Source organism: Lutzomyia longipalpis, chromosome 3, assembly GCF_024334085.1.
Source record: "Lutzomyia longipalpis isolate SR_M1_2022 chromosome 3, ASM2433408v1".
Classification (NCBI taxonomy): Eukaryota; Metazoa; Arthropoda; class Insecta; order Diptera; family Psychodidae; genus Lutzomyia; species Lutzomyia longipalpis.
In genome coordinates, this window is record NC_074709.1 from 18,767,505 (window position 1) to 18,784,015 (window position 16,511).

Sequence of the window (16,511 nt, forward strand, 5' to 3'; positions counted from 1 at the left end):
GTGTTTGCGTAAAAGAAATTACTTGAGGAGAGTGTCCCAGAAAGATGAAAATCTCAACCGGTTTAGCTAACGTGACACGACCTGGACGGTGTGGAAAGTATCTTTGGTGAGATGATCACCATTGGCAGTCGTCTTGGATGCACGCTGCTGTGGTGGAGTGAATTTTCTTCTTGGGAATCCCTAAAGATAGCAAAGCTGCAAGTTTTGGGTGAGATTTGAGGACAAAGACGCGAGCAATCTTTGGGTAAGTTTTAATGGTTCTAAATGAAGGTGATCAAACGGATCAAACACGATCCTCAAAAAAAAGCCGAAGAAGCTCTTCCATTGATAGAGCATCATCTGATTCTTGTTTAGCAACTTAAAATTTATGTAAATTCTATATAGAGATTTTCCTCTAAAAAACTTTTTTATTGTGTGCTTTTGATGTTGGACGGTGCCTTCAGGAACGTGGCATCGAGAATTCAGCACTCTCTTGGGGCAAATCTCTCGAGGAATATGGCATGTGATATACAAGAAATAATGGTTGCGATATTTTCGTGTTATGCTGTGCTTTGCATACTTGTCGCACCGGTTTGGTCATCGCCAGTACCATCATCAAAAGTGGCTGATCGCAAAACCTTGAACCCGGTCAGGAATGCTGCGGTGGCCTCTTTGTCTAGAGCACGGCAAATAGACGAGGGGTGGTCAACCGATAGGCCAGAAGAAGCAACCACTGCTGCACCAGAACTTCTCTCAATTGCAAAACCCGGTGCATCAGTGGCTACAAATATTCTCACGAATCTCATGCAGCACAATAATGCCGTTCACATGGCATTCGAAGGTGCAGCACCGGAAGAGAACTACGCAAACCTACCCTACACCCCCATAATTGATTATGCATTCATGAAACCCGATAATGCGACAACAGCGAATGCCACTGCTAATTGGCAAGATACTCTTGCTAATCTCTACAAGAATCCAGCATTCGCCCAAAATGGTGGTTTGGTCAAGCTTCCTCCAGTTAAGATTGTAGGAGCGGGAACTGAGAGCAAATTCCCTTTTATTCTCGAAGGTGTTGCTCAACGTATTCAAGCAATGTTCTCCACCTACGCACATGAGGATCTCAGTCGACCAGCAACATGGGATAGCAACAGTACACTTCTTACTAACAGAACAACCACAACAACCCCCAAAACAACCCTCAAAACTACCCTTAAATCTACACTGCAAACAACAAGAAAGCCTGCACAAATTACCACAAAGACTACCAAGACAACAAAGAGTAGTACCAGGTATCCTAATAAAAATACTTCAACCACCCTTAGAACAACCCTTCAAACTACACGGAAACCCCTCACGCAAACTCCCACGAAAACCACGAAGATCACGAAAACAACCCTGAGAGTCACGCGTGTAACCACACGACCAACCTCACGTGCAACAACACGTGCCACCTCACGTGCAACAACGCCAAAACCCACATACACAACCACCAAGATCTTCCCCTCAACCCTTCTGGTTGCATCAGCAGAATCAGAGCTTTCGGAAGAAAGCCCAAATAGGAGTGAAGAGATCGATGTAACATTCAGCAAACCCATATCAGTGGAGAATGATACCTACATCTACGTGGGTGAGGGTGATGATGATGAATTCGATCGAGGGATTCATCGCAAGAAACAAAGGGTCTAGCTTCAGGCGAAATTGCATAGAGTAATCATTAATCAACCTCCGCACAATAAAGCACAAATTGACCGTTATCGAGTGAGAATAAATCCCAATTATGTTGATTGTTGAAAACTTTCTTTCAATACACACGTGCGATCAATTGAGTTTTTCGATACGACAAGTGAATTAGTTTGCATACCTACCTACTTGCTTTACTTTGTGAGGGGTATGTCATTTCGAGAGGGAAGTACAAAACTTTATTTTTCTTTTTTTTAAGTTTTTTTTAAGGCTAAACTAAAATGTTTTGATTTGAGTTCTGTTTCTGGACTGTTGTGTATTTTCAAACTAAATCGTGTTTGGACTTCCGCAAATGGGGAAATAAGGTTGTTTCCGGAAATACCTGATTCTGTAAGAGTTTCTGTAATTTTTTGCCTGATGGAAAGGTCTTGTAAAAATCTAAACGGTGACTTTTGGTTTTCAAAAGATATTTTTTTTAAGTTTAAGGAATTTATGATGTTCTGAAAAGTTTTAAGAGCTTTCCAGACTGTAACATGGACACATTGAAACATTCGTTTTTTTTTTAATCACGATATTTGTTCTGAAGATGCTTTCAGAAAACATTTGTCAGTCAGAACGTATACTTTGGTCTAATTTACGTAAATTCAACGCATTTCTACCCTGAAAAAACAATTAAAATGATTAGAATTCCACAAAATAGAATGTTTCACATTTTTGTCAACATGACCTAAAGTACGCGAATGAGTTAATTTGAATAAAATCGGTCGACCCGTTATTTCTTGGCAGCCATTTTGCTATACTTTTGTGAAAAATCCGAAAAATCTTTTTTTAAGTTCTTTGCAGAAGTTTTTAGTACTTTTTTTATTCTTCCAGGTTTATTTTCTTTTTTAAAGTTCTTATTAAGTTTGGTTAATCATTAAAAGAACGATAATTAAATGATTAAAAATTAAATTAATTCTTAAAGTTCTATAAAATGGCGTTCTAGATGCAAGAGACATAATGAATGAATAATTTTTTTATTATGTCCTTTGCAAACTAGTGCTTAGGGCCATAGATACAAGACATGAAATAAAAGAAAAGATTTTTGAAAGGATAGATCTTAAAAAAAGTTAAAAATTTCTATATTTTTCTAAACATTTTTTTTATATATATTTTTTTAAATAACTCTTTGTTATTTATCGGAAAATTTTTATTAAAGTGTTAAAGCTTTAATTAAGGTCAAATTAATTATTTTTGATATTTTTTATAACTAGAAATTCTATCTTGAGGCTAAATCTGAGTCAGATGAGGTAAAACCTAATAAAACGATGAGGTGTGACAAAAGTTGAGGGTGATAAATTGTAAAAAAAAATAAAATTACTCACACAAAGACCTTTTTGCCAAATTATTTATTTAAAAGATTTCTATTAATTTGATTCCGTTTAATTCAAAATTTTAAATTAAAGGAAAGTACCTAGAGTTAAAAAAAATCATAAAATGTTCAAAAATTCCTGCAATGTGGGGCCTATTTTGATGAGTGGTTTCACAAAACAAATTTACAATGATTGTAGAAAATATGCCAATGAGAGCCTCTGTGTGTGGTTGAACTGGTAGGTATGTATAATATTCTTTGAGTGGCTTCATCGCCAAAGTGGGAATCCACATATTGCTAAATCCACAAAATGACAATGGAGGAGAAGCGAAATTCCGCAAAGGTGGGGAGCATTTTGGCACGCTGATGCATTTGGCGGGAAAGTGCTGCGGGTAGAAAAGCCGCGCGCGTAATTTAATGGCGCGTCTACAGAGCAATTTTCTCGAATGTTCGCAATTTCTTCGCAGTTTCTGGAATATCTAACAGTGTGGATTCTTTTAATACCGATGTTTGTAGGCATAATTGGACCACTTGGAAACTGAGACTATATTTGATTGACTAAATCACGCGAGATTTGCATTTGCACGTGGTGGCTTGAAGTTGCACAGGTAGTGATTTTGCGGAGATTTTTGCACGCAAATCGCCGCGACGTGTCATTTATCAACAGCTGAGTTGGGTGACGACCGCGAAAAGAAAGTATCGTTTATTAATATCAGTTTTGGCATCGTATACTCAAGCGAGTGTAAGAAAAGCTCATTGTTTCGATGTTTACGTGCGCGAAGCGGATTTAAATGAAGGCAAAGACTTTCGGTCATCGTGAGTTAGTCATTGGTGAGATCTCGAGACAAACAGTAGTCAGTATGCGTCTTACGAGTTCATTCATTGCGCTTTATCTGCTCGGAAGTCTTTTCTTCTTTTCACTTTCTTCAGCAGCAAATGTGAGGCGCGTGCCTAGAAGTGAAGCCCCAAATGGGACTACTGGTAGAACTTTCGGTGGTGCATTGCAGAGTATCGTCGATTCTGTCCCCTGGCTGCCCATTGAGCTGAGTGTGTCGGATACTTTCTCAGGTATTGGAAGTGCGTGGTCCTACATGACGTCATCGCTGGGATCATTGATGGGCAATGCGGGTGAATCAAAACCGCGAAAGCGAAAAAAAGGACACAAGAAGAAGAAAAATTTATTGCCAAAGATCAAGAATGACAAAGAAATGGGAATAAAACCTGATCCATTCCCAGGTGAGGAGCCTCAGTACCTTATTCCTATGTCTTTCTACTAGAATTTGAATTTATACATAAAAGTAGTTTTTGATAATTAATGCAGAAACTTCTGTAACAGCCTTTTTTTTATTGTTGTACAAAATGATTTTGAATACATATTTTCTCTTAATTTATCATTATTGTATTTCTCTTTTTTTCGTTTTAATTTTGTGATTCCGTGCGATGATTTCACTTATTATGAACTAAAACTGGCAAGATTTGGCTGTTTGGAACGCTATCTTTCTGTTTTGGGTGTACCTGTGTGTCGTGTACAGCATCAATAGGTACAGAACCTTCAGCTGCTGCCCTCGCAGACACCTGAGCTGGTTTTTCGGGTGCTTCTGCAAAATATCTCCAACCATGTTAATAAAAACTAAACCAAAAAACAAACTACTGATACTCGGAAAAAAGCGCTAAGAAAGCATCGAAGAAAAAAGCTTGGAGAAGGATTAGAAAGCTCAGGAAGAAGAAGCTTAATCTAAAGCAGTTCCACTTTGGGAGCGAGATGTGTTTGTAGTTGAAGTGCTGCGTGAGCCACTATTGGATGTTTGTCGCTTCGTTTTGCCAGAAGAACTCATTCCTGGAATACTCGACATGCTGGGCATTGTTGGCATAGATGGAAGACTTCCAGTGCTATTTAACATATTCTTTCCCATATCAATAGGGTTAGTTTGGCGTTTTGTCTTTGGTTGAGCTGAAGTGGTGGTAGTTGCTGGTGTTGTTGATGTGGTGGTTGAACTATTTGTACTGTTTGCTGCATCCTTTACAGCATCAAAGGATGGTGCTTGGCGTTTCATCTTTGGTAAAGAACTCATTCCTGGAATACTGGACATGCCCGGAATGCTGGAAGCCGAAGGAAGTTGTCCTGTGCTATTCATGGCATTTGTTAGTGTATCCATTGGGTTTGTTTGCCTCTTCATCTTTGGAAGGCTGCTCATTCCTGGAATACTGGACATGCCTGGAATACTGGAAGCTGAAGGAAGCTTACCAGTAGTGTTCATTGCATTTGTTAGAGTATCCATTGGATTAGTTTGCCTCTTCATTTTTGGAAGGCTACTCATTCCTGGAATACTGGAAGTTGAAGGCATTTGACCAGTGCTATTTAGCATATTTGAAAACATGTCCATTGGATTAGTTTGCCTCTTCATTTTAGGTAAACTGCTCATTCCTGGAATATTGGACATGCCTGGAATACTCGATGCAGAGGGCATCTGACCCGTGCTGTTCATCATATTCGTAAACATATCCATTGGATTGGTTTGCCTCTTCATCTTTGGAAGGCTACTCATTCCTGGAATACTGGAAGTTGAGGGAAGTTTTCCAGTGCTGTTCATTGCATTCATAAAGGTGTCCATAGGGTTTGTCTGTCTCTTCATCTTTGGAAGGCTGCTCATGCCTGGAATATTAGACATGCCTGGAATGCTAGATGCTGAAGGCATCTGCCCCGTGCTGTTCATCATGTTTGAAAACATATCCATTGGATTGGTTTGCCTCTTCATCTTTGGAAGACTACTCATTCCTGGAATACTGGACATACCTGGAATACTGGAAGCCGAAGGAAGTTTACCAGTGCTATTCATGGCGTTTGTCAAAGTATCCATTGGATTTGTTTGTCTCTTCATCTTTGGAAGGCTGCTCATTCCTGGAATACTGGAAGTCGATGGAAGCTTTCCAGTGCTATTCATGGCGTTCATAAAGGTGTCCATGGGATTTGTTTGCCTCTTCATCTTTGGTAGTGAGCTCATTCCTGGAATACTCGACATACCTGGAATACTGGAAGCTGATGGAAGTTGTCCAGTGCTATTCATTGCATTAGTTAGAGTATCCATTGGGTTAGTTTGTCTCTTCATCTTTGGAAGGCTGCTCATTCCTGGAATACTGGAAGTCGAAGGCATCTGTCCAGTACTATTTAACATATTTGAAAACATATCCATTGGATTAGTTTGCCTCTTCATTTTAGGTAAACTACTCATTCCTGGAATATTAGACATGCCTGGAATGCTAGATGCTGAAGGCATCTGCCCCGTGCTGTTCATCATGTTTGAAAACATATCCATAGGATTTGACTGACGTTTCGTTTTAGTTGTTGTGCTATTTCCAGTATCTGCTGGAGGTGATGGCGTTGCTGGAAGACTCGTATTTGTTGCATTTTTCAACGTATCTAGGGAAGGAGCCTGGCGCTTGGATCTACTACGTGGTAAATCACCAGTTGAATTTAAAATATCTCTAATTGTATTCCAAATACGTTCTGCTCGTTTGGTTCTATCATATTGGGTTTCGTAGTTAGAGTTAGTAGCATAGGAAGTGTCAGAGGCGGGTAAGTTGATAGGAAAAGACATGCCATTGGTAGAAACTATGTAAGTATCGAAAAGTGTCTCGCGTCGTGATCGACTTCTACGATTTGAGAATTTTGTGATTTTAGCGTGAATCACGATGCGAGTATGAGTACGTTCTCTCTCATATCTATTTCTGTTACCATTTCCATTACCTGAATTCTGTCTCTTCACTTTGCGCGTTTCATCGAGGGAGCGGATGAGGTACACGGGGTAGTCGAAGCTGTAGAAGAAGCCACGAGGTTCACTTGTGACTTCCTCTTCTTCTTCCTGTTGGCGCAAATTGGATTTCTGCACCTGATATTGCGTTCGTGTCTCCTGTGGGACCTCAACTACAACGGAGTCCTGGGAAGAAGATGCCGACTTGTCTGGGGTAATGGTGTAGGGGAGATTGGGGTAGCGGGTTAGGCTTTGTGCTTGATTAGCCACCGAAAGGAGTTGCTGTGCTTGCTCCTGACGTGCCTGATCCTCATACAATCGATTTGCGTTTAAATTGTACAGATCGCTAAAAAAAATAGAGAGATTAATCAGATTACAAGAGACAGGTAGAACAGGTAGGTATATGACAATAATAAAAATGATTAATGGTAGAAGATTAATGTTCCAGATTAAATAATAAAAAAGAGAATAATAATAAATTTAAAGAAATTTATGAATGAAATCCGCCATATGAACTCACCTGTTGGGGTCAGGGTTAGCCTTAGCGGCGCGTGCAGCCTCCGCCCATGCTTTCTCGTGTGCCAGTCTGGCTGCCTGTACCTCAGGTGTGTCAGTGACTGGTTCAAGCACCACTTTTGGTCGATTATCCGTCTGATGGAAGCCCAAGCTGTCCGCCCAATAATTCACCTGTTGGTGTTAATTGAAAGCCCACACTGTGAGTATCACGAAAACTGTCTCACCGCAACTCATTAGCGATAATCACCTGAATATCATCACCATTAGGATCGACAAATTGGTATGAGCCCCGTACTTCACCGTTGGCATTTCGCGCCTCAAGACGTGCTTGATTCCAATCGGTGTACCCGAACATGGCACGTCCGAGACCATCTTGTCCGTGGAATTGAGAAGCCTCAAATTCCTCCTGAACGTAGTCTTCGGGATTGTCGATGATGCGCCCATTGTGGTAGAATTCACGTGGTTCACCTGAGAGACTCCTCAGGGATGAAAGGCGTTCCTCACCCAATTTCTTGGCGTACTTCAGGTCCAGCGTTTGTGCCCCAATGTACTTCTGGGCCTCCTCTGGACTGAGGTCAAGGAGCATAATTGTTTCGCTCCACGCCAGGGTGGCGAACTTTAAAGAAAAAAAAGATTAATTTTGATTAGATTTTTTTTAACAAGTCTAGAAAGTTAATTTTAAAACAAAATTCTTAAAATTTTAAATTTGAAAGTATAATAAAAAATCTATTTAACCAAATTTATTTTAATAATTCTTTTAAACAATAGACGTAAAAAATTTAAAAAAATAAAGCTTTTTTAACCCTGATAGGCCTAAGATTTTTTGTTCATCTTTTTGGGAAGTCTGAACAATTGTCTAGAAAAGTTAATTCTAAAACAAAATTATTGAATTTTTAAGTACCTATTAATAAAACCTATATAAACGAATTTATTTTAATTAGTTTTTTTTTTAGAACAATGGAGGTTAAAAAATTAAAAAATATATATAAAGCTTTTTAACCCTGATAGGCCTAAGATTTAAAAAAAAATTAAATTAAATAATTGTCTAGAAAAATAAATTCTAAAACAAAATTCTTGAAATTTTAAATTTAAAAGTATTTATTAAAAAATCTTTTTAACCGAATCCATTCGATTTTAGTGAAAATCCGGAATAATTTAAAAAAATATATTTTTTAAGAAGTTTCTCTACTCAATCCGTTCCTGTTTTATGCATATAGAACGCTTGAAGATTTGTTAGACATACAGTAGAGTGTAAAATATGCAGTTTTCGTGATTTGCCTCTATTTGTAAATTGAAATTAAAACAAATATGTGCCAGTGTGCTTGGTAGAATCTTGACAAATATTTGCAAATGATGTGAATGACAAACTTCCTATTCTTACAAAAAATTCTATGTTCTCAGAGGCATAGCAACACCCAAATTTCGTCCAATAAAATTCAAATTTTTTGCTTAATCATTCAAAAATCATAACTACAAAAAAATATTTAAGTTCAATGTCTGAATAAAATTTTTATGGTGATCACTTGAGAGAACAAAGCTCATGTGCCAAAAAATTATTTAGCATTTCTATTGAATTTTTATGAGTCTCTAAAAATGGTAGTTTTAGTGAATCTGGATTGAGATTTAACTTCCCCCCATCATAACTTCTGTAAGAGCAACAAAAATATTTTGTCAAAAAAACTATTTTTGTGATGTTTTATAATCACAAAAAATCAACAATATATTAACAAGTCGTAATTTGAGGATAATCCTCTATTTAAAGCCATAAACTTAATATTATAGGTTCTAAAAGCTCCACAGAGCATCGCTATAGGAATATCATTGGCAATAAATATATAATTTGCGACATTAGAGAATTGGGGAGGATTTTTCGCGAGAGATTCTCATGTTCTCAGTCACTATAAATTACATCCAAAAAGTGAAACCTTCACCTTTAGCATTTTCATAGAGTCAAAGAATAAAATAAAATAAAATCCAGAATTTTAAATGAGATTTTTTTTTCGTCTTATTTTTGGGGAATGGGGATCAGTTTGGAGACAAATGCGCGGGCTTTTTTTCTGAACGATCGCCAGTCTGGGGACTTTGCGGAAATTTAGATAAATTCTTAGCCTTGAGACTCATGCTCGTCTTGAAATCATACACTAGAAAATTTACTCAATAGTTTCGCGAAGATGCTGGGTTTTTCGTGAGTGACGCGTTACATAAAGTCTCACTGGGATGACATCATGCGACACACAATAAATTAATGATAATTCGAAGAATTGAAGCATTTTTTTTGGCTGCCTTTTTGGCGGGAGCGATCAATCAATGTCAGGGCGGGAAAAATTTCAAATTCAAAAAATTAAGAAAAAAAAATCCAAGGATCGGGGACGTACCATGGCAAAGATCACAAGACACTTCATCCTTGGTGCTGAGAACGTGCGTCTCACAACACAATGATGGATTTTCGGCACTCACAAATTTTTCTTCACAATCACTTTCCTATAAAATCGCTATCCTATCGCCTCCACCTCTGACACAACTTTAACGTAGAATCTTCACCTGCTTGAGCTTTTATAGGCGCCTGAACGGTCCTCACCGCGCACGTCTCCTTCTCCCACACTGCAGTGCGTTGCGCGTCTCTGCGGTGTGGAATCTTCGGAGGAACAATGCGAGAGAACCTCACATAACACTGGAGATCCGCGACTTGTTTTTTATGCATCTCTCTATTTTTAATAAGATACCTATATTATCATCGTTTGTCTTCTTCACCTTTTTTTTCGGCAACCTCCCCAAAAATCTTCAATGGGATTTTCTCTCTCACATTGTCACAGCCTATCGCAGGGTTCTCGCGTCATCGCCTATTGAAGTCTTCTATGTTATGAACAATATACGAACAATTTCCGCTGAGAATTTATTCATTTTCACACGATTTAGAATATCTATGGCGAAAAAAAAGGTTCACTGCAAATAATCACTTTTTCTCCCTCAATTAGCCTTTCTAATTGGTCGACGGATAGATTTTTTTCATACGATTTGTTCACATAGATGATGATCTCAAAAGCAAATTCTATTGATATTGACTCTCTGCAGGTATTCAGGATTAAGTTGATTGTTGTTCATTTTTTTTCATTTGCAATATTTCTTGAGTTGATTGGGTTAGTTTCATGTAGAGAGTTTTCATCGTGTGAGTTTTATTTTTTTTAATAAAGTAAAAATTTTATGAAAAACACTAAAAAGAAAATTTTGGAAGTTTTTATGTGATTTATTGTTTTAAAAATACTTCTTTATCATTGGAAGCAGTTAATAAAAAACGCGTGTATTGGCTCTTTCAACGACGTTTCGGTTTATTTAAAATAATCATCAGGCTCTCATCGCAAACCGTCAGTTAAGATCAACTATAAAATTTTGAACTTTCAAAATTCACCACCACAGACCTATAAGGAGCATGAGGGCGCTGTTTGTTCAATTTTATAGCAATTGTGGGCCGACGTTTAATGTTTATTTTTTGTTATTCTGTGAAAAACAAATTTCCAGATTTAAAAGTCGAAAAAATATTACTTTTTTTGAACTCATATCCAAGACATATTTAGCGCTATAAATAAATTGAAAAAGACCTTGTTATGACCAATTTTACGAGCACACAATTTTTACTTTTTAAAGTAAAATTGACTTAAAAATAACTTAAGAAAATCTTCAAATTTCTATTTAATTTTAAGTTACATAAAATTTTTAGGAAAAGCAAAATATTTCTCGTACTTTCTTTAGTCAAGACACATTCCATAAAATTCACATTTCTTCACTTGTGGTAACTTTTTTACTATAAATTTTTAGTATGCTTTTTAGTATAAAATAAGCTTAAATAAAAATTTTCGGAGTCTTAAGCTATAATTCATTCAGATTCAAATTATGGATTTTAGGTACTTATGCTATAAAAATAAGTGTGTATCAGCTATGTCTTAAATAATATTTTATAGTTTTCAACTTTTGCAATTGAAGAGAGTTTAAAGCTCAAAATACGTAATTTCTCAGGATGGTAAAGTTAAGAGATCTTAGGAATAGTTGTTGAAAAGGTAATAAAAGAAATATTTTGCTCTTTGAACTTATAAAAATTTATTGAATTAGCCACAATTTCCCCTACGAAAAAAGATCTTTCAATTCGTGAAGTGTAAGAAAATAAAGAAAAAAAAATTTCAACAGATTTTAGGTCAATTTTCTTTATTCAATTCTATGTCTTTTGTCAAATGATTTTACAAAAAATTAACTCCTCTTTAACAACTATTATGTCATGAACGAGTTAGAGTCTCAATTGGAAATAGAGAATTCTTTAGACTAAATAGTTCCTCGCGTTTACGCATTTGAGATTTTTTTTCGTTATACCTTTGGCTGGAAAATTAGCATCTTCCACTACACTCTATCGTACATTTTTCCTCCATTTAAAACATCACGATTAAATATTTGCATAATAAATGGAAATATCTACTAGAAATAGAAATAAACAAATTTGTCCGTACGATGTCGTCTGTGTGGGGATGTTAAAACGCATGAGTTGGAAATTATTTTCATATCTTGAGCGTATCATTCAGCAATGTGCTATGAATCATTTTCGTTAATCATCAATCGAATTTTTAATTTGCATCACTAAAGATCCCTTCCCAAAAAAACATTTATTGTATTCAAATTAAACGAGTTTCGAAGAGGAGCGTCTCGCGATTAGTTCGTTTGAAAAATCTGCGTGAAAATTAACTTCTAAATTGGCGCTAAATATATTTCTCCGTAGCATTAGAGGAAGTTAAAGCTTATCTCAATGACTATTTTTGCACGATCTACGATAGATTTGCCAATGGGCTCTAGAGGTTGTAGAAAAGTAATAAAAATGTTGTCTATAAAGGAGTCATCATCACCCAAGAAAAGCAAGTTATTAGCCTCACGAGCTACACAAAACTATTTAGAATGAGTTCATTTCCATTAATAGAACATTCTCCTTTTTGTGGATTTTTGAGCCTCCTCTAAATGTTCTGATGGAAAGTGATAGAGAAAAGTTGCAAAAGAAATGAGAATTTTATGGAAATTCATTGACAAACTTTCAATCAATCGGTGAGTGACTCTCCCACTCAACTAGAAGATTGGTAAAAAAAAAGCTTCTCTGTGGTTTGTCCAAAAGTTTATTTCGGGGGAGCTTATTTACAAGCAAATCAATCAGCTTTAATTTGCAATACGCTAATTGCATGATTGCTCTTCCCGTTTCTCAATGATTTTCATCGCAATTCATCAATAAATTGTGTGAATTATTCACCTCGCATCATAACAATGAGCCTCGCGAGGGAATCTTTATCACAAAAACACATAACAAACTTTTTTTTCTTCATTTAAATTTATCAAAAACTTATGTACCTACAAAATGTCCCGACGATGATGAAATTGTGCGATTTGACTTCTTCTTTTTGGATGAAGTAACGCCACAAAGTGTTGGTGTGTCTCGCCTTATCAATTGTGATGAATTGCAGCGCGCGTGAAACGTGACCTTTCAGCATCATCTTATACTGCGACATTGTCTCATCTCCATACACGAAGCCTTCTCCACTATGCCACATGAGGTGTCAATTATGCTGGGAGATGCGCACGTCTTTTTGCGGAAAACCACGACCTTCAATGGGGTCGTGCAGAGGGAACAAGAAGAACTCAAAATGTGCATAAATGTCGCAGAATCACTGGAATATGTTGAAGAAGAAAAATACTTCCACAGAAACTATACACATAGCAAGCATTATATTAATCTTCCCAAGGTCTCCATTGCGCTCTATGTTAAGTATGGTAGTTAAAAGAAGTGCAAGAATCGCAAAAGTGAGCATCAGCAGCAGATACAGATGATGATAAAAGCAGATTCTCTTCAAGCTTCCAGATGCTCTTTTTGTTTCAACAATTACATTGCAAGAAGTCTTTGCTTGAAAAATAAAATAATGTAGGTATCTACTCTAGTAAAACAAAATGATAATGAAAAGAATAAAAAAATCAGAACTATTTTTATTTTTAAATCATTAAATTGTAGAGTAAAGTCAAGGGGCAAAAAGATAGAGAATATAAAGCCGATAAATCTATAAATATTCGTACAATTTAGGAAAAATTTTAATAATTCATAAAAGGAGTTGCAAATTTTTAAACTTTTAATTTTTCAACATTAATCATGTTTAGTGTTAGAATTTTGTTCAGCGAGAAGAGTCGGAAAATATGTGAAAAATGTTACCTTTGAATAACTTTAAGATTAGCTAAATAATTCTCTGATGAACCAAAAAAATGAGACACCAATTATTGTAATCGTCCAAAAATCCAACCCCTTTTTTTTATTTTTGTATCGGTTGCACTTTACTATCTGTTCGTCAATCGTCAGTTGTGCTGTGTCGTGAAGTAAAAAAAAAAGACAAAAATTAGTGAAAGTGCGAAGGAAGCGGGAGGTCGTCTAAGGATAAATCAAAGAAATCCATTGTATGGAATTTCTTTGAAAAATCCGAAGACGCAAAGTCCGCCGTTTGCCTTTTTTCTAATTTTTGAATTTTTTTCTATATGTTATAAATATGAAAAAAAAACCATTTCTTGGGCCTAATTCAGCGACCAAGAAACCCTTGAAAATCGCTTGAAATCTTGAAATTTCAGTACAAATTTCAAGGGTTTCTTGGTCGCTGAATTAGGCCCCTTGTTAGTTTTTATTTTTCAAGATCTTTTTCATTGTTTGAAATGTTTCGAAAAAATATTTGTTACCTATTACTTTTCATTCACATTTTTTGAGGCGACAAAGTATATCGTCATCTGACCACTGCGACCAAAAGAGGCCTATTGTGGTACTATTATTACTTTGCAAAAATTTGACAAAAAATCGTTTCCTTTTTTACACATTTTTTCTCTTTAATTATGCCTTTTTGGAGGAAGAATTAAATTAAAATTAATAAGAAAACCTAATAGAAAATTTTCAATCTTCATTTACTTAAATAAATATAATTAGGAAAGAATTTAAAAAAAATCAAATCAACAATGATTTTGTAAGAAAAAAAATCAATTATCTAATAATTTCCGACGAACTTTAATAGTATTTTCATCCTGTTTATAATTGTACTATTTTCTTACTTAGGAAAAATATTTATAGTTTTTTTTTCACATTCAATGATATTTATACATTTTTTTTGTCTCACGCACTTTTTTCCACCACAAATAAAATATCTTTATGAAATATTCCCACAGCTAGGTATAGCAAAGATTGCGATTTTAAATGGATTTCCTTGGCACGCAGCTTGACCCGGGCTTCGGAAATATAAAACTGCATTTACCGGCTTTTTCTCAATTGATTTATCAGCCTCATGTACACACAATTCTTTGACCTCATTCATTGTCAACGAAGACGCTGAGATTTGTATATCTATGTATGTATATAAGTTACATTTTGCACCTCTCTAGGCTTGTTATGGGCTTGTGCGGTAAGCTGAGGAGGGAAATCTTTTGGGCAGATGATTAATTTTGCTAAAAGTAGTTATTACATGTGTTGAAAAATGTTAAAGATAGCGCGCGCTTTTTGGTGCCACAACATAATTCCCCGCGCGGCAGAAGATTGAAAAGATCGCGTTGGTGGACAGGGGGCTCAACGACAAAAAAAGTTTATTAAAACTAATTTATCTTGGCAAAGTGACGAAAAAAAAGTCAAGTGATTTTCCCATCTCCTGTGAGCCTCAATTAACTCAATATATCTACCCAGAGAATAATACTTTGACTGTGAAGGTCGTCGAATGAAAATTTTTCTACGCAGCTTGATGTGCAAATCAATAAATTGTTGTTGTTTTTTTTGTTATTTCAGATTAAAAATATCACACTGACCATTCCTCCCCTTACGTTATCCGCAATTCCAATTATAACTACATATATATGACGTAAGATTCTTAAGACGAAGCGCGTTCTCTAAGATGATTCGGCACAACAAAGATGTGGTCATAGCCGTAGGCAAAAGAAAATTCTCGCAACAGGGAAGACCGTCAGGCACCCACAAGTTCCTCGTAATTACCGTTTAATGAGATTATTTGGAGAGGATAATGACTGGAATTTTTTGCTATCAATAAAAATTATTAGTTATGTAAATGCTGTGAGCATTTATGTATTGAAAATATAAAATGTAGGTAATTTATATGAAAATAATGAGTAATATAAAAAGTTTGTTTTATTCTCTTTGAGAATTTTTCGTCTTTCCTGGATTTTCAAATCACAATCAACTGACAAAAACGGCCACAAATTGAAATGAAACAACTATTTTTGCTCTTTACAAAATGTATATTAATTTAATATTATAAAAATGCAGAATACAGTAATAAAATTACGCCTAAAAGAGCATGTTCTACACTGCTTTCTGAACATCGCTTCTATATGTAAAATCGTCGACAAATAATATTCTAAAACATCGAACAAATAAAAAAAATGTTCACACACTTTATTATATTTATATAGAAAAAAAACGTACAAAGAGAATACAATTAAAATACTCTATAATTGGGGAAAAAATTCCACAGTTGATAGAAAAGAAATGCTGCAAAAAATTATGGCTACAACTTTCTCACTTTGCGTCGTATAAAGGAAAAATTACGGAAAATTTTTTGTGTGCATGAAGGACACAGAGAAAATCATATATTTTCCAAAGAAAAAAAATGGTCTATTGCATTTTCTCTTGCATTTCCCTGCATTTTCTGCTCTACTGGCGGATTCACTATTTCTATGCTCTTGCACGTTTAGAAAATAGGTATTATTTGCAGAATCTTATTTAAGGCAAGGAAATTTTTGTAGTTGTTGTAGAATGTTAATTGCTTTTCTCGCAGTATTTTCAGGCTTTTCGTTAAAACGTTTTTTGGACAATTTTTATTTCTTATTTTTTAATTAAAAACTTTTGTAAAAATTCTTTAAGAATTCAGTGCTGTGCCCAAGAAGCATTTATCGGTTGAATTTTTAACATAAAATTGAATGTCTTTCTTCAGAAAATTTTTTTTGGAGATTTTGAGGAAAAAGGTGTTTATTCAAGGATATATGGAAAAATTCATCGTTTATAGAACAATTGGGATAGATTAATATTTATGAGGATAAAAAAAGAATATTATCTTGTCAAAGAAACTTCATATTTTTCACTGAAATAAACTTGGAAAAAGTGGCGGATTTAACTAAAAATGTAAAGAATGACGTCACATATAAAAAAAAATTATTTCAATCATTGGAGAATTTTTTGCTGGCCA

The 16,511-nt window shown here is 35.5% G+C and overlaps 4 protein-coding genes across 4 annotated transcripts in view; 1 reads left to right on the forward strand and 3 right to left on the reverse strand.

Annotated features, from left to right (window-relative positions):
* Positions 1-16,511, reverse strand: part of LOC129792365 (transient receptor potential cation channel subfamily A member 1) — a 1,125,827-nt gene that overhangs the window by 906,085 nt on the left and 203,231 nt on the right. The window lies entirely within an intron of this gene.
* LOC129792430 (PIH1 domain-containing protein 2) overlaps positions 1-16,511 on the reverse strand; it is a 927,269-nt gene that overhangs the window by 906,085 nt on the left and 4,673 nt on the right. The window lies entirely within an intron of this gene.
* Positions 122-1,776, forward strand: LOC129792431 (uncharacterized). The gene is made up of 2 exons (XM_055831493.1): positions 122-244; positions 444-1,776. Exon 2 carries the CDS (start codon positions 496-498, stop codon positions 1,666-1,668), a length of 1,173 nt encoding a protein of 390 aa, XP_055687468.1. The 5' UTR covers positions 122-244; positions 444-495; the 3' UTR covers positions 1,669-1,776.
* LOC129792372 (mucin-5AC) lies at positions 4,339-9,818 on the reverse strand. The gene is made up of 4 exons (XM_055831369.1): positions 9,654-9,818; positions 7,526-7,894; positions 7,283-7,449; positions 4,339-7,108 (listed from the first exon to the last, which is right to left on the reverse strand). The coding sequence occupies exons 1-4, from the start codon at positions 9,678-9,680 to the stop codon at positions 4,744-4,746; spliced, it is 2,928 nt and encodes a 975-aa protein (XP_055687344.1). The 5' UTR covers positions 9,681-9,818; the 3' UTR covers positions 4,339-4,743.